The sequence below is a fragment of the Aedes albopictus genome, chromosome 1 (assembly GCF_035046485.1).
Source record: "Aedes albopictus strain Foshan chromosome 1, AalbF5, whole genome shotgun sequence".
Taxonomy (NCBI): domain Eukaryota; kingdom Metazoa; phylum Arthropoda; class Insecta; order Diptera; family Culicidae; genus Aedes; species Aedes albopictus.
In genome coordinates, this window is record NC_085136.1 from 279536363 (window position 1) to 279560548 (window position 24186).

Sequence of the window (24186 nt, forward strand, 5' to 3'; positions counted from 1 at the left end):
ACAAATCCCTCACAGTCTGGTGTCAAGGACTTCTAAGCCCATTTCCATGCGTCATCTCCTTGGACAGGGTAGCTAGTTCAGTGGGTCGTCACCGACAAAAATCTTACTCCGCGTGGGGTATCATAAAGCGTGAGATGCATCCCACGAAAACAGGCATACTGCTTACTGTCCACGCGGAGAGTGGCCGGTAGCCGCCGACGAAGAACAGTTCTGTTGATAAGGGAATATGGCTGTTGTTCCTGGTCTACCACCTAGCTAGGTATATCTGCAGATATACATTTCTCTTTGCTTTGCCGACCGAGATCGTTCTGTTGATAAGGCGCGGTCTGTCCATCTCTCCGTTTGCATAGCGTCGGCGGTTTTTTATAATCTTAATTTCAGGTACGATAGCTACTCGTCATCTGTTGATTTACGACGACGACGACGACGCCAGAGCGATCCCGACTGCAACAAGATCGCACTTTAATAAAAGGGTTGCAGACGGCTGATTGGACACTCATTGAAGTGTATTTTCTGACGGGTGAGAGGTGTGTCTGCATTTAGTTATTAGATTGGAACATTTGGGATCGATAGCGATCGATACAAGACAGAAATGGAGAACTCCATCGAAACCATACCTGGTGAGTGATCAGTGATTGAGAGAAGTGATCGTGTAAGGATATTCGTGAAAAATATAAGTTTGATTTTATTGTGATCGTACAAACGTTTCGATTGGCGAGCAAAGATGGATAACAAATCTATAACAAGTCCTGTTAAACCATTCACTTGATACTTTCGTTTGATATATTCTTGTTCTTGACGTAGCGACCGAACTGTGACTAAGCATGCTTCTCAGCAGTAATGTACATATTAGCACTTCCACAGTTATCAACCGAGTGCTTCCATACTTATGCCCAAGGAAGACAAGGAAGTTTCCATTACAAAAAGTTGATGGATCAATCATGAATTGAACCCGTCACTCTCAGCATGGTCTTACTGAACACTCACGTGTTTTACCGCTTCGGCTATGTGGGCCCTTAGTTTGCTATAGTTTCGGTTGAATTAAGGCGTTACATACCTTGCAGGGATCAAAAAATCTATTCGAGGCAAAAACCCTTATTGAACGAAAACGTTGTTTTTTTATGGTGTCAAAAGTTTAAACAAAGTATTGTTAAGTCAACTATAGATTTATTTTATTTATAAAAAGTGAACCGTTCAGTACCTCAAACGAGATCGCGAAGCGATGGAAGAGCTGTACCGCGCTAAGGAAACACAAAAGTTCTACGAGAAGCTGAACCGCTCGCGCAGAGGCTTTGTTCCACAAGCCGACATGTGCCGAGATAATCACGGGAATATTCTCACGAGCGAGCGTGAGGTGGTCGAGAGGTGGCGGCAGCATTACGATGAGCACCTCAATGGCGACGTTGCAAGTACCGAAGGTGGCGTGGTAACAGATCTAGGAGTACGTGCACAGGACGAAAGACTTCCGGCCCCTGACCTTCAAGAGATTGAGGAGGAGCTTGGCCGGTTGAAAAACAACAAAGCCGCTGGAGCAGATCAACTACCAAGCGAGCTTCTAAAATACGGTGGAGAAGCACTGGTGAGAGCACTACACTGGGTCATTACCAAGATTTGGGAGGAGGAAGTATTACCGGAGGAATGGATGGAAGGTATCGTGTGTCCTATCTACAAAAAGGGCGACAAGTTGGATTGCGGGAACTACCGCGCGATCACACTACTGAGCGCTGCCTACAAAATACTCTCTCAAATTTTATGCCGCCGTCTATCACCGATTGCAAGAGAGTTCGTGGGACAATATCAGGCTGGATTTATGGGTGAACGCGCTACAACGGACCAGATGTTCGCCATCCGCCAGCTGTTGCAGAAATGCCGCGAATACAACGTGCCCACACATCACTTGTTCATCGATTTCAAATCGGCGTATGATACAATCGATCGAGAACAGCTATGGCAGATTATGCACGAATACGGATTCCCGGATAAACTGATACGGTTGATCAAGGCGACGATGGATCGAGTGATGTGCGTAGTTCGAGTATCAGGGACACTCTCGAGTCCCTTCGAATCTCGCAGAGGGCTACGGCAAGGTGATGGTCTTTCGTGCTTGCTGTTCAACATTGCTTTGGAGGGTGTAATAAGAAGAGCGGGGATAAACACGAGTGGGACGATTTTCACCAAGTCCGTTCAGCTGCTTGGTTTCGCCGACGATATTGATATTATTGCTCGTAAATTTGAGACGATGGCGGAAACGTACATCCGACTAAAGAGTGAAGCCAGGCGAATCGGATTAGTCATTAATGTGTCGAAGACAAAGTACATGATGGCGAAGGGCTCCAGGGAGGAATCACCGCGCCCGCCACCCCGAATTCATATCGACGGTGATGAAATCGAGGCGGTTGAAGAATTCGTGTACTTGGGCTCACTGGTGACCGACGACAACGACACCAGCAGAGAAATTCAGAGGCGCATTGTGGCAGGAAATCGTGCCTACTTTGGACTCCGCAGAACTCTACGATCGAATAAAGTTCGCCGTAACACGAAGTTAACCATCTACAAAACGTTGATTAGACCGGTCGTCCTCTATGGGCACGAAACATGGACCCTACGTGCAGAGGACCAACGCGCCCTTGGAGTTTTCGAACGGAAGGTGTTGCGTACCATCTACGGCGGAGTGCAGATGGAAGACGGGACTTGGAGAAGGCGAATGAACCACGAGCTGCATCAGCTGCTGGGAGAACCAACCATCGTCCATACCGCGAAAATCGGGAGGCTACGGTGGGCGGGTCACGTCATCAGGATGTCGGATAGCAACCCGACTAAAATGGTTCTCGAGAGTCATCCGACCGGTACAAGAAGACGTGGAGCGCAGCGAGCTAGGTGGGTCGACCAAGTGGAGGACGATCTGCGGACCCTACGCAGAGTGCGGAACTGGAGACAAACATCCATGGACCGAGTGGAATGGAGGCGGCTCCTATGTACAGCAGAGGCCACCCCGGCCTTAGCCTGACCGGTAAGTAAGGTAAGTCAGTACCTCAAAATTTGAAATACAAACAATTAAAAAAATGCAAATCAGTCATCTAGTTCATGGCTGCTTTCCCGGTAGATCAATCATAGTAGAATCTACAGGGGATAGACAATATGATCGGGATGCATCAAAAAATCTAAAAATTTTACTGTTGATCAACTAGGCGTGTATCAATGGTCCAAATTGGGGAAAGATCGGGCTATTCTACATGATGTTAGAAATATTATAGAGAAAGTCATTATTACCCGATAGCCAACTTTAAGCTATTATACCTACCTCCGGATTCAATGAGATTTTGAGCGTTTATGACTCATAATGAGCTTCACAAAATGTTTGACTAAACTTGAAATTATTATTAAGAAAAAAAAGTTACAGCGATTTAATTTATTTTATGATTTTTTTAGTAAAGTGATCTAATTTCAATAAGTAATGGAAACTTTTTCAATTTATTGCCGGTTATTTTGTTATTTGCTTTCAAAACATATTCATATTGAAATCAATTAGATGGAATTCAAATAAACTATAATTACTATCTATCTTGAACTTTGCAGCCATGTTGAAATTTTCAATAATTTGGTGTTATATCAGAAAAATAATCTAAACGCTACAATTTTCTTCCATGTTAACAATTTTAGGTTATGTCAAAAGTTTTTAACAGCTAATTGTATAAGTCAAGAACGCTCAAAATTTCATTGCGTTTGGTTCATTCAATCCGGAGATATCTCGGGAGATATAACAGTTCAGAGTAGGCTATCGGATAATTATGAATTTCTAGCATAATGTAGAATAGCCCGATTTTCCCAAATTTGGACCATTGATACACACACACCTAATTGATCAAATTACAGTAACTTTTCAAAAAGTTACAGCTAGGTTGATCATTTTTTAAAAAGTTGAAATTTTGCCTCTCCTGATCATTTTGTCTATCCCCTGTAGATATCTAGCCTTGGATCTCTTAGCGAAGCGTTTGTTTTTACGACTTGGAATCTACTTTGTAAATTGGATTAGAAATACTTATACACAGATAAATGTCTAAAAGTATACAATTCACTTGTAAATGCATGCGGTTGAAACTTTTAAGTTGAAATTTTTAGAAGAATTCATGTTTTGTCATTCAAATATTTAAGGCATAAACCCTAGGAATACGAGCAAGACATTATAAAGTTGACGCAAGAATATTTTTGGCCACCTGTTTGTATGGAGCCGCCCCGTAGTGCAGAGGCACGTTCTCTCCATTAGGGAAATTTGTCCCATAAGGTATTACATCCACGAACAGAAATATCGTCTGATTGATATAACATTTTTGATAGTTCGCCCAAGCATTGATGATATTCTTGGCATAATTATTTCAAATGGTTGTTTCACAACGATTTGATGATTATAGTAAGCATAAGTTTTGTTTGAATCAACAATTTTGAATACCAACCATAATACAATTAAACCAAGCATATATGCCATTACTTTGGATGCTATCTACTCAGCCACAAGGATTTATCATGGCGGCATCAATTGAAAGTATCGACAACGATGTTCTCCAAGGTTGTGCTAATTGTGTAAACGTTTCTCTAATATGGAATTTTAGTGCAATATGTATATTTTATTATGTGAATTAGGAAACGCCTGCATTGTAGAAACGGTAAGTGAGATGGTGAGATAAAGTTAAAGTTAATCGTTTACATCGAATTTTAATTTTTCATTCCCAAAATGAATTCAAGTTTTGCCCCAATTTGTTTTCAAATACCTATCGGATCCAAGCACAACTAGAAGAAAATTTACTTTCATCTCAAGAAATGGCTTGCTTCATCCTCTGAGGAGCATATTTCGATAAGAAAAAGTGAGAAAAGTGGTCTTTGCAACGGTGAAAGGGCCTTTCTGACGAAGTCATTCTTTCAACAAGATTTTCCTATTTTCCTGCTACCTGTTGTTGAAGTGAGCGTAAGCTTTCATTAAATAGACTTCTTAGAACATATTGCACACACATACTACTATTTTGGAAGCGTTTATGCAAAAATTTGAAGATTTTCATCATTTTTTGAATGAAACAACAGCGATTTTCTATGTATGCTTGAAGCACCTTAAATCAATCATTAGTTCAAGCCTCAAGTTAAGGGTCAAGTTAAACATAAACATGCTTGAATCTACCATGACAATAAGTGAACTGTCAAATCATCAATCATAAATATTGTTGATGTAAGCATATTATGATTGAATCAACCATACTTCTTGTTCTAAAGAGATCATCAATTCTGCTTAATTCAAGCTTCCATTATTCTTCGACCTATTCTATTATGCGCAATACAATCTCGAAATAGGATTATATAAAAGTCTGTGCACAAATATGCTTGTTTGGGACCGCAATATGATTTACTTTACTTTATTTTTTTTTCTCCGTGATGTCTTAACATTCATTTGATCAACCTTACATCGCTTTGGATTCGCCAGAGCCAACAGATTTCTGATCGTAGATATTCTTGCAATCGACGTGAATATTCTTTTGCTACTAAGCGGACCTTGTAAGCGTTTAATATTTCCATCTCTATCAAGAAAAAAAAGAAATAGCCGTTCACTGTCAACTATGTTTTCATTTTTAGGGTTTACTTCAAAAGACCATTTGTCTTCAATGACGATAATTCTTTTATTCAATAACTTCTTTCCAGAATCTCCAGTCGCTACTTTTCTTCAGCTCATAGATGTTATTGGGGATCTCGTTTACAAATGTTTCAGCACTGAGAGCGTACGCAAACGTTGATTCTGCATTGTGCGTCAAATGACAATCGTTAAACCAGGTCGACACTTTTATCGCTTGCTTCTGCACTGAGATGCTCACTGAACGTTTCATCGGTGGATGACATTTCCTGTTTGGACCTTCCTCAACGTCAAGAACTTCACCTTCATTGACTGGTGTTGGAACAGATCCATCATCCGCTTCATAATGTTCAGCATTCACGTTTTTTGGTTGCACTTCCAGACAGTTCTCCGGCTCGATTACAATTAGCTCTTGCTCTTTATCCAGTTCGTCACTAAGTTCACCCAAGAATTATTTACTTTGGGCTTTTCTTTCTTTCACCAAATATAGCGTCAGGAAAAATAAATAACTTCTTCTACCAAGGATCCCAGATTCTGTATCCACGTATAGCATACCCAACCATGGTATTTTTCTCTGACTTTTGAGTCCAACTTTTCTCGTCGCTGTTTCGGTACATGCGTGTTGACAATTGATCCAAACACTCGCAGATTGTCTATGTTCGTAGGGTGTCTTCACAACTTCCCAAGCACTAGTCGGACTACGGTTACTCAAATAAGCAGCAGCCAATACAGCCGCATCCCCACAGGCTCTTTGGTAGACCACCATCAAAAATCATCGAATGAGCCTTGTCCACCAGAATCCTGTTCATGTGTTTATCTACGCCACTTAATTCCGGAGTGTAGGGGACTGCTATTTCAATAGAGATTCCTTCTGACAGTGAACATTTTGCTTCAATGTTCTCCTCCATTATCACAACGAATTCGTGCTATCTTCCGTCCAAAGTATGATGTTGACTTTGCAAAAATTGCTTGAAAAATTCATATACTTCATCTTTAGACTTTTGATTCACTTCCCAGATGCTAGTTCCCACTGACTCAGGTAGCTCTGAATTTGTTTGGACCGTTTCATTCCGCCACAGTTTCTTCAAGTTCGCTTCTCCGAGATGTCCGTAACGACTATGCTACAAGATTGAAAACAGCATTGTTGGCAACATGCGCCTCGGCTTCACGCTTGAATTTCAAGTTCAGTTCCACGTTTAGCTTAGCCAATCTCCCGTATTTTCTTCCAGTGGCAACCATTCTTCCATTCAGACTCACTGTTCCTCCTGCGAAAGTAATGGAGATTCCGTTTTCCTCTATGCGACTTATCGAAAACAAATTCAAGTCATGGCACATACTGCACACATCCTTGACGACCGATGTAGCATCCTACCGTCAACTTCGGCGTTCGTTCCTATAAATTGCCACTTTGTAAGAGCAACATTAACGGCGGCTACTATTCGAGCAACCCGCGCAGCGCTATTATTTTGACTTAACCACCCTTTTCCACACCGGTAGCAATCAAATTAGGGTGTGAACCATTTCGCTTATTCGTTTAACTTTTAGTTAAAATTTGACACTTTGGTGGTTATTTTTCATCTGATGGTTAAAAAATAACTACGAGGGCGGCCCATTTGAAATGTGACAGACGAGTAGTTATTTGGAACAAAATACAGTACGCAGCCAAATCATTGCGAACAAAAAATAACTATCGAACTGTCAAAGCTAACCCTGGTCGGGAGTACGGTTAATTTTAACCGGACGCAAAATAACTATCGAAGTGTCAAATTTTAACTAAAAGTTAAACGAATAAGCGAAATGGTTCACATCCTTAGTCACCTTGATTCGTATCGGGAGGGCTGTCATATTCCCATATAATTTTTAGCAGCGCAACTGTCCCGCTACTATATTTGGTCACCCACCCATAGCGCAACTATTTTGCGAGCGCATCCAGCAGCGATCGGTAAAGTTTGCTACAATGATGGAGGGCTGCCAAACGGACTATAGAAGCGCACCGTTAAAGGTGCTCTACCAAATTTTGAGCGTTGTTGGCAGCTCCAACCATAGAGGAAAATCACGCTAACCAATAATTTATGATCATGTTTTGGCAATATCGGAAAGCGTCAAGCGTCCATAACGTAGAAAATGATTCACATTTAATGATAAATTTTCAAAGGCAGTTGTGGCTATAATGAACAACGCGCGATAATTCATCAGCATTTCAGAAGTGTGTGTTCGATTCCCGCTTGGAATCATTGTTGTTTTGCCAAAACATTAAAAAAATTGTAAATTCAACAAAAATTTTCTTTGTGGATGTTGACAGCTGACTTTTGACAACAATTTTGATTATTAAACCAAAAAATATTCATTTCTGAAATCAAAAAATTAAATGATTAGCCGGGGAACGATAATAATTTTTGTTGTTTTTACACAGGATTTTTTTTTTCATTAAATGAGAGCATAAGTTGCTCTTCCTTTGTTGGTCTTTGCGATTTCAGGCTTGACCTTACAATCCGAACCTTTGTGTCCAATCTTGGTGCAATTGTAACACTTGAAATTGAATTTCTTACCGACTAACGCTAATTCAGGTCCTTCGTTTTTCGCAATCTTGATTCTTAACCCTTCAGCGCGCGCGCCGTTGTAAAAAGTACAACACTACCAAAAACCTCGCTCGTCGTATACAGAGCGAGCGCGGTGCAGTTTTAGCTGCTCGATGGCGCGCGTCCTGGAAGGTTAACTTTCCGCTTCGTTTCTTCTTCCAGCAATCGATTCTTCACGAAATCTTCTCTAACGACCTAACGACATAGTTTCCAGAACGGTTCATGGTGAATATGGTGCATAGTCCGTCATTGGATTTCGGTAGAATTAGCAACAGCTGCGTTATCTAATCGTCCTCTTCTATGTTCGATCCTGTCGTATTCAATCTCCGAAGAAGCTTGCCGAATTCCTGAAGATGGTTTTGAATGCTTGCTCCACTGTTCAGCTTCATCATTCCAAGTCTTCTACGGTAAAAGCGTCGATTTGCCAATCCTCGTCAATGAAAGATGTTGTGGAGCGGACCTGGTGTGATGGTTAGAACACTTGACTATCACGCCGAGGACCTGGGATCGAATCCCCCTCCCGACAAACTCGCAAAAATGTGAGTTCTTTCTTCGGAAGGGAAGTAAAGCGTGGGTCCCGAGATGAACTAGCCTAGGGCTAACAATCTCGTTAATACAGATAAAAAAAAAAATAAAGATGTTCAGAAGACTTTTCCAGCATTCCTTGGCGGTTTCTCTTCCCATGACGAGCTCCAAATGGCTATCAGCGATACGATGGATAATTAAGTTTTTACGCTTGCGATCGTCATTCCCGCGTTGCTCGAGTTAGCGCTTCTTTTTTGCTTTCACTTCAGTAGTGTCTCCATCAGCGAAATAATCTTCTTCCTTGATACATTCCTTTGAAGGCATTTTTCCTCAAGAAGTTCCGTCACGTGATAATCCCGTCCACTGACCGTCATGCCTGGTTTAGACTGTTCAATTGAAACGAGCATTTCACTTGCAAACTTCTCAAAGATGTTCAATCCAATGAAATGATGTAATTAGACTGAGAAAATGACATGAGTGTCCTTCTGAATGGTTTTGAATGCATCTCAGTTGAAGCAAGTGTTCAATTAGTGCGGTGCGTAAGCAAACTGAATTGAATTCATCTCGCTTGATAAATGACTTGAATTCAACTGACATGGGTTCAGGCGAGACAAGTCAGGCGCTGTCCATAAACTACGTAGACTTTTTTCGGCCATCACAGACCCCCCTCACCCCTCGTAGACTTTTGTTCATACAAAAGTTTCGAAATTTGTATGGAGCGTAGACTTTGGCCAGACCCCCCCCCCCCCCCCCCCCCGTTCCCCCCTAAGAGTCTACGTAGTTTATGAACAGGCCCTCAGATGATTTCGTTTGACTTGAACGAAAAAGTTCAACACGTTTAACTTTTGTTCAAGTCAAGTGAGTTGCTCAAGTGAGATGAATGGTAATGTTTACACGTTCACTTCGCATTCAATTGGGCATTTTTAACTGACTGGAATCAAGTCACTTGCACCGTCTAAACCAGACATCAAAGATCCAGCGTTTTTCGTGTTCCATCTTTCTCATGTTAACGTCAACACCAAAAACTTATTGACAGGCAGTGGTTCTCAACTATGTTTTTTTATTGGTTAGCGATAGAAACAGTAATGAAGCTAATTTTTCTTACACCTAAGTTGACACTTCAGTCCAGTATTTGCTGTGATACACAAACCTTATCATCTTCGATTGCTATATTCAACAGTTCAGTCTTTACAATTACCTGATGGCATAGCGCCATCACCAATGGTAAAATTCTTAACGCGGATAGACTACCGACGAAACACGTGGATTTTTAGGAATTTTCCAATGAAACGTTTCACGATAAAAATATTGATGCTATCGTGAAACATTTTTTACCTGGGACAATGAATTCAACATTTTTCAACTCTGTAGCTTATGATTGCTCAAAATTGCCAACTTTGAGAAGCTGTAACGCTAATTGTCTATCCGGTTGGAATCAAGACAGACATTCAATCAAAAATTGCCATTTCCTTGGTCCACAAGTGCCGCACCTAGTGCCGCGTCTAGTGCGCTATGTTACTAATGACAAGGAGATAGATGCGCACTACTTCCCAAATGATTCAGAAAACGTCGCGAGTCGGGTCGCGTCGCGACTCAGTTGTGCGACCTCGTGTGCGACATTCGTTTTGGTGGATACCCGACAATATAACTATGGTTGGCTTTGATGCATTGAGCTCAAATTTTGACACGGACCTACAAGTATGCTGAGTGTTGCATATATGAATACAAAATGATTTCGTTCACAATTCTAGGCGTGGCAAGGCAACCAAAATGTGCAATAACGTGATCAAACAGTGATCTTGCGGAACGCAATTTCGATACTTATCTTAACAATAACAAAGGATAAGTTGCCTTTCTTCCGAAAGCATTCCTTCATGGGCATCTTCTGAGATTTCTCCAGCTGCAGGTATTCGTTCTCCGATTTCCATAGAAATTTCTTCTGGAATGCTTTTAGGAAATGTCAAGAAATACTTTCATGCAATCACTTGGAACTTCTGCAGAACTTCTTTTAGGTCACTCCAAGAAGAGCCTTCTGAGATTCCTCCATGCTATGTCATAACATTCCGCTTGAATATCTCTTAGAATTCGATGAGAATTTTTCGAGGAGATAATTTCTGACCCCTGGGGGATATCTTCAGGAGTTGCTTCTCAGCTTAACGCAGTTGTCCTTTTTTAAATTCCTTATGGAGTTTCTTCAGAAATTCCGCCTGGAATCGGAATTCATAAAAAAAAAATCACTCTGGGTTTCAACCAAGACTTCATCTTCTTCATTATGGCTCTACGTCTCCACTAGGACTAGGCCAACCTCGCATCAACTTAGTGTTTTTTTCAGCATTTCCACAGTTAGGTATTAATTAATGGGGTTCCTTTGCCTGCCATTTGCATGAATTTGTATATTGTGAGGCAAATACAATGAAACACTATGCCCAGGGAGTCCAGAAAATATTCTCGACTGAACCGGAAATCGAACCCGCCGTCTCCGGATTAGCGCTCCATAGCCTTAACCACCAGACTAACTGGAGACCCCCTACCAAGAAATCCTCTCGAAATTCATCAAAGATCTTGTACCGACTTTTTGAACCCTCTCAAATGAGTGTTGTCAGTTTTATACCTTTTAATTCCGCTCTCTTTTGCTTATCCTTTGGCAGATACGCGTATTTCGACTACCGTTTGTAATCTTCCTCAGTAGATAACTGAAGCTGAGGAAGATTAGCGGTACCGTAAAACGGGGTAACTTTGATAGTTTTTCAGCGAATTTTCTCAATATTTTTCCATCTAAGAGTATTTCCCCGACTTTTATATTTTTAAAACAAGTACTGGGGTATCAGTTATCAATTGCAATTGAAAGATTCGATAATCTGAAATATTTTGAATTACTTTTAGTTTTTCACATGAGCAAGAATCAGATTTTCATTTTGGGGTAACTTTGATAATGCCCTGAAAAATACATTAAATCTTAAAAAATAATCACAGATTGAAATCTTAGGAGTATGAACATAATGAGAGAAGCCTTGTGTAATATATCACATAGAATTTTTATACCAAAACATTGCTTTTTACTGAATTCTACATATAAAAATGAGTTTGTGGAGTACTGAGTGGAAAACACAGTGAATTAAGCTATCAAAAATCATTATATTTGTAATAATATATGGTTAACGGTACACCAACATATGATAACATGATATTCATGGTGAGATTTCTTTTTTTAAATAGTTTTTTAATGTTTTATTAACAAATTTTGAACAGCACAGATTTATCTACATGAAATTACAAGGGCATTGCATACTTTTAGGCGTTTATCAATGTATGGAAATTTATAGCCCAATTTACAAAATTGCTTCCATTTCGTAAAAACACACTTCGTTAAGAGATTCAAGGCTAGATTTGGAATCTACTATGATGAATCTATCGAGAGTAAGAGTCCATTTACTGAAAAAATAGTTGTAACGAGGTTGTATAGCAGATTGTTTGAAGAGATTGACAAATGACAAAAATATCAACATTTTTTCTTTTTTGTCCAAAAAGTTGTATATAAACTGGAATTCAATGAAAATACGTCTAAGATGAACTTTCATATGTATAGTTTTGATCTACGTTTGCCTTTTCCTTAACTAGTTGAAGAAATCGTATTTATAAGATAAACAATACAATGCCTGCAGAGATGGCATGCTCCTCAGAGTTCTAAGTGAGAGGATAAAAAAATACACAATACACACAGCCTGTCAGATGAGAAAGAGTGCGTGTAAAGAATAATCTTCTGTGTGGTCCGACTGCACGCGCTCGGCATCGTTGCCGCGTCGCACACGACGGTGAGCGCAGGAAAGCAAGAGAAAGTACAGTCCAACACACAGCTCACACCGCAGCGCTGCGCTACTCTGTACTGTTGAGAGCATACAACTTACAGCTCAGACAGCGCAGATGTGTAGCACATTCCTAGAAATGAGCGAAGCTCACGCAGAAGAAGTTTGAGCTCTGCGACATCTCACGCAGCTGGTGTGGCAACTTACACATTCGCACTCTCACGCAAAGTTTTACGGCTGCGCGATGTGTGGTTGTTGCCGGTTCACATTCGTAGCAAAACAAAGCTGCGCACATTTTATTGAAGATGTGTACGCAGAGCTGTTTATCAGTGTATATATGCCATCTCTGAATGCCTGTCGCACTATCAAAGTTACCCGCATTATCAAAGATACCCCGTTTTACGGTAGTCGAAATACGCGATCTGTCAAAGGATAAGCAAAAGAGGGCGACATTAAAAGGTACAAAACTGATTACACTTCATCCAAGAGTTGCTTTTGCAATTCATCGTCCTCTCGAAATTCCTACAGAAGTTCCTCCGATTCTTCAGAATTTCCTACGGGAATTCTTCCAAGATTATAATCTGTAATTTCTGCAGAAATTCTTTCCAGTATTTCTCCAAAAATTCCTTCTGGGGTTCTCCTACAATTTCTGGGATACCTTCAATTTTTATTCTTTATTCAATCAGAAGTTCCTTCTGGAATTCTTCAATGAATTTCTTGTGATAATTTCCAGGAAATACTTCAGAGACTCGTCCGAAAATTACTCGACGTGTTCTTCGCAGGATTCCTGCGTGAGTTCTTTTTTAGTGTTTGTGCAGCTAGCAGGAGTTCCTTCTAGATCCTTGATTTTGAATACTTCCAAGGGATTTGACTGGATTCTATCTACACTATCCGCCAATAGTATGGAATCGTTGCAATACTCAGTATTGCATTATCCAAAAAGTTTTGCATCACTCAAAATAAGGAGGAAAAATTGAGTAAACATGGAACCAATTAGGTTGTGGGTACGAATTGCATGTTCAAAGATTAGGGAAGTCATAAGTGATTTGTGCCTCAAAGACCTGACAACTCACATTTTTGGTGCTGCAATATTCAGTATGAGTGTTGTAATATGCGATTCAGTATTTATGACGGGTAGTGTATATTCGTCTGTGGAATTTCTCCAGGATTTTTCACAGAAGTATCCCAAAAAAATCCTCCAGTTCGTTCTAGAAGGTTTTCAAGAGTTGCTTCTGGAACTCCTCCAGGACTTGGTTTTGTGAATCCTCTGGGAGTTCCTTCTACAAATTCTCCAGAAGTTCCTTCTGGGATCCATCCTGCTGTTCCTAATAGAAATCTTCCAAGACTTATTTATGGGAATACTCCAAAAATTCCTCTGAGTTTCCTGTGGAAATCCTACATAAGTTCCTTCTAGGAATTCGCCTGTAGGTTATTCAAGAAATCATCCAAAAGTTCTTTGTGGAACACCTTCAGGATTGATGAAATTACTTTAGGAGTTTCTTCTGGGAATCCTTCAAGAGTTCCTGCTCAAATAACATTTTTTGTCGAATAGACTAGAAGAGATTCTTAGCAACACCAGAATATCAAAATAAAAGGTATAAGATTTACTGACGATTTTCACAATTTCTGCAATTCTAATTGGTTATTAAAATGTTACGTGGATTAGAAAATTTCCTGGATCTCGGACTAAACAGCTTTTTCCTATGAGAATTAGTTCCTAACAGACGGAACTCCTAAATTTCTCAAAAGGAATTTCTGAAGTACTTCCTGGAGAAATGCATCAACAAGGAATCTGGAGAAATCCACAGAAGGCAGAATTCCTAGCAGGAGTTGCTGAAGGAATCCAAGATTGCATTTTGGGGTAATCGAAAGATGAAATTTTTGGAATGAAATCTCAAAAAAAAATTCTGTAAGAATTTTTAGAAGGAAGTTGCTGAAGCAACTTGCGATGGAAACAACGAAAAGAACACCAATGCTGGTGTCATAACACAATAAGCTAATTACATGAAAAAATGGGTCGATATTATTCCGGGGCGATTTTTTCAAGTCCCGAATATTCGAGTCCGATCTCTGATGGTTTCATATGCATTTAAAAAATGAGAAATTGGCCATTAACTGCATTTATGTTTTTCATCTTTCCAGAACCCAAACCTGTTACTTATCCACGTCATGTCACATTTGACGATGCTCTCTCAATGGCAAGTAAGTAATTGACTGAAGTTTTAGAAATCACACAAAAAAATTACACTGAATATTTAATTTCTAGAGTTTGGCAAGTTCAACTACTTTATTATCATCATCTCCGGCACCATACTGGCGGCCGTTTTGCTGGAAACGCTGGGAATCAGTTACGTAATTCCGGTGGCCGAGTGCGACCTGCTACTCACCACAAAAGAAAAAGGTGTCCTCAGTGCAGTATCGTTTGCAGGTAGGTTTTAGCTACAATTTATTATTAGCCAGGAAATTCCAAATCGTCTAGTTGCTACTAACAATGTTTATTGAAGATCATTTCTAAATTCCTAGGTCAACAAACGTTGTTTGGTCGTTACTTTGTGTCTGGGTAGTTTATGACCATTCTGGTGGTTTCTTTCCAGGGATTATCACTAGTTCCCATTTGTGGGGCTTCCTCGCCGACACCCGGGGGAGAAAGAAAGTAATCGTTCCAACGTTGTTCCTAACGTTCACGGCAACGGTTATTTCCAGCTTTACCACACGCTTCTGGGTTATCGCTCTGTTTCGATTCTTGGCTGGATTTTTGTAAGTTTTACGTAATATGAATGCCTATTTTCTACACAACTGGTGGTGAGCTCGTTCCATAAAAATAATATTTTATGGAACGAGCTCACCAAGGTGTACTGGTTGTATAGATAAACAACAAATAGGTACCAAAGAGATGCGAACAAAATTCAAAATAGCGGTTGAACATGGACCTCATTGGAAGCATCTACAGCGTTACGTCTGTTCGTCTGCCACTCTGATAGCAAATTGATCTTCTCATACCTTTCCATTACAGCATTTCTGGCTCGTCGGCGACGATCTACGCTTATCTGGGCGAGTTTCACAACAAACGAGATGGATCGCGAGCTATCATGGGTGCTTCGTTTGTGTTCGGAATCGGGTGCCTGATGCTTCCCGGCATTGCCTTTCTCGTCATAAATCAAGAGTGGGAGTTTTCCATTCCCTACGTAAACATCGTGTACCGTCCGTGGAGACTGTTCTTGGCCGTTTGTGGACTGCCCAGTCTGCTGTGTGGACTGGCTTTACTCAAAGTCCCGGAAAGTCCCAAATTCACCTTCATTCAGGGGAATGCCGAGAAGTCGATAGAAACGATCAAATGGATGCACAAGCTGAACACTCGGGGGAAGGAGTCTGCTCTGCAAATCGCTTCGATCCTCGAGGAGGCTGATGTTCAACAGACGAAGAAACATCGGGACGAAACCAGCCATACGAAAGGCTTCGTGGCCTTGATGAAGCTCATCTGGAACCAGACGGCCCCGCTCTTCATGAGACCCTATCTGAACAAGACCACGATCATCTGCGTCCTGCAGTTCGGCATCTACCTGTCGTCCAATGGGATGTACATGTTCTTCCCGGACATCCTGAACCGTGCTGCCGAATTGCAGGAAACTGGTGTCAATCGCACCACTCTGTGCAACGCTGTCTACGCTACCCGTATCGATATTTCCGGGCTTAGTCACAACGCAACGGAAGTCATCCCGGAATGCAACCAGAAGCTGGACATCATTGCATACGAGCATTCCTTCATCCTGGAGCTGATGTACGCTCTGGGCTTTGCCGTAATTGGATTGATCATAAATGCCGTTGGAAAGCTGCCCATTTTGGTCTTTGTGTTCGTTTGTTGCGGTTTATCGGGCGTGTTGATTATTTTTATTGACATACCGCTGCTCGCCATGTGGCTGTATCTAGTGCTGCTGACATGTGGCTACTGTATAAGCGTGGTGAATGCCGTCACGGTGGATTTATTCCCCACAAATCTAAGGTAAGCAAAACATCTACACCAGGAATAGACAGTTTTAACACAGAGAAACAGATGTCACACTCTACTCACTTTTCATCGATCACCTTTCTAAAGGTTGATTCAAATATTTGGTAGGTGGTCCATTGGCCACTCGCAGCGCTCACATCATTCTTGTTCCTGTTTGACATTTGCTCACTAGCGCCACCTACACTAGTTTACAGCATTTTTGAACTCGATAAGCTGATGATCATTTTTGGTGTAGAATCATGCCCTGAGTTCGAAAACGCGAAGGAAAAAAATTACAGTAGAGCGGAATTTTTTTCGACTTTCCATACAAGGTTGATGATTGGATATCGATTTTTGTTCTATTTTTAAGCAGAGTCGCTCACTTCAAACATCTGATTCTCCGTAATCAATGCTTCGATTGAGCTGAAATTTTTACTGTATCTCGCCTATATATGATATGTCAACTAAACGTCGAGAAAAAATTTTTAAGTTGGGTTTTTCTTATTGAAAAAAATACATTTCTTCAAAAAAATTTGAGAATTTGGCCAAAATTTAAGAAGATCGTCCCTAAAGCTCGCCAATAACTTGAATTTCATCAATCTGACGCAAAACCTGTATTCAGATGATCGAATGGTATTGTATTCAGCTTTCAATTGATGAAAAAAGATTTAAAATTGGTTGAACATAACGCAATATATTTGAATTTTAGTAAATTACACTTTTTGAAAAGTTGTAAAACTCGTTACTATGCTAAAACTCAAAAACTGTTCTACTTCAAATTTTTTGAATGCCGGTTTCGAAATCAGCACTAAATTGTGCTTCAAAAATTTTGGTCATTGACAGAAGTTCACGACTTTCGTTTTATTTTGTAAACTTGTGCTATTGATGGTTCGGCAAAACATAGCATTCTTAGCATTGGGCGGTTATGTTTCTTGATAATGTTTTTATTGTTCTCTGTGTATGAACCATGTGACTGAGAGCACATCAGTCGAGATTACTCTATTTCCTAAATAATCAAATTCTACACGCTAAATTCTCCCCTCTCTCCCGCTCTCACAGGGCAATGGCAGTCTGCATCTCGCTGATGTTCGGCCGACTGGGCAGCGTGGTCGGAGCCAATATGGTGGGCATTCTGCTCGATACACAATGCGAGCTGACGTTCTGGATATCAGGTGTTTCCCTGATTGGATGCGGCGTGCTGTCGTTCTTCATTCCCAACATTTACAAGCGCAAAACGGCGGCGGCGGAACCGAGGGTTAGCGTTTCGTCACGGCTGTGAATGATGACCGACCACACCGTTGCTGTTGTTCACTTATTCAAGAAAACCTGAAACACTGATTTTATAGACTGATATGATATACCTGTTGTTGATAGTGAACTGAAATACGTTATTGTTGTATGATTATTCAAGCATAATAAAGATTATTAGCACTGGTTGTGTGAAAAATATGAATGCCAATCTGAAAAACATGCACATTTGTTTCGGTCATTGCGCAGCCAGGGGGTTGTACCAATTGGAAACTGGGCATCGATTTCATAGATTTTTTTTTAATTTTGATAGCGTTTCGTCTGTTTGTCTGAGGTTTCTCCTGTGATGATATTGTTAATTGGACAGCAGTCATTCAAGCGTACTTTGTCATCATCAGTACTTTCTGTTTCAATTCTAATAGATGATATGATTCGTTTTCCAAACGAATTGCTTCCTCCGTGGAGCCACCAATTCCTTCTTGGAGAAACAACCATGGTCGAAGCTCTTCATTTGTCGCGAATGGGGCCCATCTGTGCCCATGATGATTGCTTCTTTCATTCTACTTCCGGCAGATCTTACCTACTCGGTCCTCGTACCCAACAGAATGGGGTTCGATTCCCGTTCCGGTCGGGAAAATTTTCTCGACTCTCTGGGCATAGTGTATCATTGTACTTGCCTCACGATCTACAAATTCATGCAATGGCAGCCAAAGAAAGACCTTCAATTAATAAATGTGAAAGTGCTCAAAGAACGCTAAGTTGAAGAGATGCAAAGCCAAATTCCTGTGGGAGTAGAGTCATAAAGAAGAAGGGAAGAAGATGTCTGCTTGCCTGTGGTTCAGCTATCCCGTTGTATGATCTTGATGTCGTGGCATGGGCAGCGATTGTATTTGCGTTCGAGCTGCATGTAAAATGCGTTTTTTGACACCATGTGTACTTCCCAATTGTGTGATGTGTACGTAGATTATGCTGGAGCCCTACACATTACGTGATTCTGCATATTGCCTATAACGACGAAAGCAGTTCCCAGCTCACGTGTGTTGCCGTAGCTCTGGTAGATGGCATGAATACCTCTAAACGTTCGCACCGTGGAACTTGTCCAACATACTTTCTGCAGCGCTAGGACACCGAATCCGCGGTCCATCAATACATTGTATTGGGCGTAAGAAATCACCCTCAGAAGGATTACTTCCTCCGTGGAGCCACCAACCGCTACCAAATCGATATCAATGGATGAACCGTTTTACCCCTTACTGGCTTCATCGGCTACGTTTTGTTGCGTAGAGACTAGAGGGCGTGACCCGAGATTTCCCGAGATAAAAATCGCGGAAATTCCCGGGATCTGAAAAATTCCGAAACTGGGAATTTATCCAAATTTTCAGGCATTTATTTATTTATTTTATTTATTTATTTATTGAATACCTTGTAACGTAAGACATACATCTTTTTTGTTGTTACAGTTTAGATTATAAATTGATAAACAGATATCTAATGTGCATAATGAAAGATTGTTCTCTTCAACTAACTAAATTATCCGTCTATTGCAAGTGCTGTAGGAGATTTCTTCTAAAACCTGATTTAGAACTGATTGTTTTAACAGAAATTGGTAAACTATTCCAGTTAACAATACCTCTGACGAAGAAGGATTGGCTGTAATACATAGAATTATGTTGTGGAACTCTGTAATTTGCTGTACGTGTGCCTCTCAATGGAACCAGTTTTTCGAAAAGGAAGCCTGGACTGGAGGTAATTCTTATTCTGAAAACATTGAAGCACGATCTATACTTGTAGAAATTAGCGAAGGGGCAGCCTATAAGGTTCTTTTGTAGATGGGATACATGAGAATACCTAGAAAGGTTATACACATATCTTACACAGGCGTTGAGTGCAATTTTAAGCTTGTGAATTGTACCACTTAAGGCGTTTGTGTAGACAAAATTGCCATATATAAAGTGGGGAAGCAATAGTGTTTTGAAAAGTTGTAATTTTGTTTCGGTACTACAACTTCTAGTGGTCAAGTTCAAACGTTTTAATGAACCATACACTTTTGAACACTGATGATTTATGTGATCATCCCATTCTAAGTTATTTGTAAATATGACACCCAAATTGTTTACCCGTTGTACAAACATAACTTCAATTCCATCGATTAAAATTCTAGGTGGTGTAATCGTTTGTTTTCTTTTGGAAATTATTATGGCTTTTGTTTTGCTAGGATTAATGGGCAACAAATTATCTTTCGACCAATTTACAAGCATGCAGAGATCATGATTCATCATGCTCGCTATGGTTGTCAAATCCGTATTATCATCGATACAAATATATATTTGGACATCATCCGCAAACAGATGAACCGAACAATAATTCAAAATACTTGGGAGATCGTTAATAAAAAGAGAGAATAGAAGAGGACCAAGAACCAAGAAAATTAAAAAAATGGCAATTGGGTTTTTAAATTAAGAAAAATTCAATGATTTTATATTTCTAAATGAAAGAACGCCGTTTTCTGAGCCACTATGATTTTTTTCAGATTTTTAGAACTTTATTTTGATACCTAAAATCAATTTCAAAGAGATTTTTTCAAATCACCTTTTGACAGCTGGGCAACTGTTTGACAGCTCCGACCAGTACAAAATCCGACGAGGGGTGATTCATCAAATCGCTCCCATACAAACTTCAAATTGATTTCTAAATAGGTTCCCGAGCACCAAAATTCATGAAAATTTGGATTTTGGCCCAGTTTGGTATGTAGATTCAGAATATGGAATGATCTCAACACCGCTAAAGAAGCCAATAGCGTGTTATAGGCCGGATTTTCATCCGTCATTTCGGCATCTCCCTCTTTCGAGGCGAGATATTTCGACTTCCCTCATGTCTGATCCGAATAGATGCTATCTGTCGGAAAACAGACTACTCATAGTTACCTAAAGCTTCAACTGGTTCACCCAGTTTCAATCAGCAGGAATAAAACACTCTTGTTCTTTTGCCGTTTCCCTCCTTGTTTTCGTTGATCTTCACGAAGTGTGCAGCCGAAAGATCACCACCGTGTTTCCAGTGGAATATCCGCTTCTTCAAGATAGTCTACTTGTTGATTCTCCAAACTTCCGCTTCTGAGTTCAGCAAATGGGTTCTTCTCGTCGCCAATGTGGTACTCTCCGGCTTGACAGATCGAATCATAATAATCTGCACCAACGGCATGGCCTACGCAGTTATGATTATTGTCACCAAACTACCACAGTAACCATCAGTACTTCCTAATTGTGTGCTGTGTACGTTGATTATGCTGAAGTTGAAGAATCGGCCCTGCACATTACGTGCTTCTGCATATCGCCTATCACGACGAAAGCAGTTCCCAGCTCACGTGTGTTGCCGCAGCTCTGGTAGATGGCATGAATACCTCTAAACGTTCGCACCGTGGAACTTGTCATATTTTCTGCAGCGCTAGGACACCGAATCCACGGTCTATCAATACATTGCATTGGGCGTAAGAAATCACCCTCAGAGGGGTTCCCAGTTGCAGTTTTCCCAACAAATTACTTCCTCCCTGGAGCCACCAACCCCTACTAAATCGACATTGTTTTTTTTTTGTTTTGTTTTTATTAATGTGTATTTTAACTTATAGCTAATTCTACACTTTAAAATCGACATTGTTGGATAAACTCATCGGCTACGTTATGTTGCGTAGATACAGGGTGTCGAACACTGGTACAACTACCCTAAAGTTGCTTCGATCCCAAGCAACACACAAGTTATATATTAGTTACGACAGCGCAAGTTTTGGTTATATAGAAGTTTATTTGACGTTATCCCAACACAATGTTAGAATTACGGAAAATAAACTTCTATACAACCAAAAACTTGCGCTGTCGTAACTCTTATATAACATGTGTGTTGCTTGGGATGGTTATGTCGGTTTTATGCTGATGGATATACATAACTTCAAACAACGACAATCATTCGACTTTAATTCATATCGGTATTTACTTACTGTCTAGCTCTTCGAAACAACAATTTACCACGGTCTTAAACGGATGATATACATATGTCAGCCACTGATCTTATAGGTAAGAATTTTTAATCATTTCATTGCAATTTCCATCAAACTGACGGGTCCATTATTAGACCGGCCCAGCAATCCACGGATAACTTATTTTAATGCGGCATCGTAACAGTAACAATACAATACGGTATTGCTTTAGTGTGAGTATTGTCGTAAAGTATGTAGCAAGGCTGTAGAAGACCTAACAACTGTTTGAACTGAAATAGAAATCATGCAGGTTAATTTTGTACGTTTTAGAAATCATGCAGGTTAATTTTGTACGTTATAGAAATTGAAAAAAAATGTTGAAGTAAAAACACGGCAGACTACCTTGGGCTGTCTTATCACACAATTTTCTAATGAAAAAAAAGTGAATGGAGAACCATTTTACGTTCATTGCACTTCGATGATATGTTCCTGGTATTTGTATGCCGCTCTCCATCCCCAGACACGTATATAAATGCTAAGGCTGCGGTTTATTTTTCAAAAGTTGTTGAAACCTGGAATTCGTAAGCTCTTTTGGATTCAAATAACACAAGAAGAGAAACCTCTGAGTTTGAGACAAAAATATTGAGATTTAGAAGTGGCGCAATCGCCTCAAAGTTGTATATTCGAGTAGTAAAAAGTTCAAGTTCCATAACTTTCTCAAATTTCAACCGATTTTCAATCTTTTTTATGAATCTCTCACAAATTAAATTTCGAATAAACTCGTAGAACATTATTTTTTTCCAACGTCATGCAAAATATGAGTTTTTAAAGATTTAATTTATTTTTTCCTTCTATTCACAAAAATTAACTTTAGAATCCTATAACTTTTTAACCGTTTGACCAATTTCAATTTTTTTTTAGCTTGCTTTTGTAGATATTTTTGTTGCCTAAGTATGCTGTGAATAAACTGTACCTTCAAAAAATCGTTTCAAAACCCGTTTTTCAGAGGTTTCTCTATTTTTGTCATTTGAATCCAGAAGAGCTTACGAATTCTAGGTTTCAACAACTTTTGAAAAATAAGCTGCAGCCTAAGGTACAGGTCTAACATATTGTCCTAGACGACAGCAACAGTGGGAATCTGATGGATCTAGGCATCCAAGCAAATGACAATCCCGACGATTTAGGTTGGCAGAAGGAAGACTGATTTTTAGGAGTACTGATGTTAACATTACAATTAGTGGGGTTGTTGAACAGCGGAGCGCAAGTATCCATTCTAGGAACCGGTAGTGAGAATTTGATCCGAAAGCTGAAGTTGAAGGTATTCAGCATCAAGAAGAAGGTTACAGACCCCCTATTTAGTGGAACTAGAAGTTACCAAGGTCGAACAGGTAGAAACAGGTTGAAAGAGCTAGTATGCTGACTCTACAGCAGGAGCATCTACTGGAAGAGATGAAGAAAAAGTTTGAGGAATTTGTTGAAGAACGTCTTTTGAAAATCACATCTTTAATTAGCCGACATCGAAGTTGAAGAGAGTTTTCAGAATGAGCCTCTTGTAAGGTTTAACCCATACTCTTGGTCTCCGGAAGTGTACCTGCACAAGTGGATAGTATTCAGAGTAGAGGGATCGAGCAGCGATTGATCCTCACTGATCGTTCCCGAAATTGTCAGAAGGTATTCCCACTTGAACAAGTTTTCCTAACAAATTGCTTCCTCCGTGGAGCCACCATCTCCTTTGGAAAGACAATAAACTGTCGATATATGCAGTGTTGTGATCGGTCACGAAAAAGTGGCCGAAAAATCAAAATCCAAGACGCTTACACGTTCTCTCCGTCAATATTGTTAGCTTGGATTGGTGCTGCGTTACTTCTCCAACTCATTCCAAGAGGGTAACTGGGTTCGAATAACAATTACGGATTACGAATTGTAATGTCTGAAAATACTACACAGCGACTACAGAGCAGAGCCAATTAATCATCTCATTATCCATCGCTTGTCAGCCGAAGGAGTACCTGCATAGTAGCTTTTATAAGCTGGAGGAGAAACTAATCTGGCGATGGCAAATTTTTGAGAGTGTATCTATGAAGCAGTAACAACAAAAGCGCAAACGGTTATACGTAAATACTGTTCGGCAACGCAATGGTTGGTTCGATGAGAAGTGCCACCTACCGATTACCGAAAAGAATGCCGCTAGATGTTGAATGCTGTTGTAATTTGTTCAACAGGAAGCGGTACAGAGTGGCAACAGCAGGAAAGAAACGAATGCATGCAGTTAGACACGTCAGAACGAAGAGAATGTGATTTAGGAAAGCATAGATCGTAACGTTATGTGGAGAGTTTAAGCAACAGTCAATGATGCGCGGCACAAGATTGCGCCAAGTGCAATGACTGGAAATTAAATTTTCCAACAGACACAACAATGATGGAAGCCAAGTGGAAGGAGCAGTTTGAAAATTTGTTGAGTGGTAATA

The 24186-nt window shown here is 40.2% G+C and overlaps 1 protein-coding gene across 1 annotated transcript; it reads left to right on the forward strand.

Annotated features, from left to right (window-relative positions):
- The first annotated feature begins 461 nt into the window (after window positions 1-461).
- LOC109397138 (synaptic vesicle glycoprotein 2B) lies at window positions 462-17973 on the forward strand. Its single transcript, XM_029860440.2, has 6 exons — window positions 462-620; window positions 14661-14720; window positions 14785-14946; window positions 15113-15275; window positions 15532-16518; window positions 17563-17973. The coding sequence occupies exons 1-6, from the start codon at window positions 593-595 to the stop codon at window positions 17780-17782; spliced, it is 1620 nt and encodes a 539-aa protein (XP_029716300.1). The 5' UTR covers window positions 462-592; the 3' UTR covers window positions 17783-17973.
- The last annotated feature ends 6213 nt before the right edge of the window (window positions 17974-24186 follow it).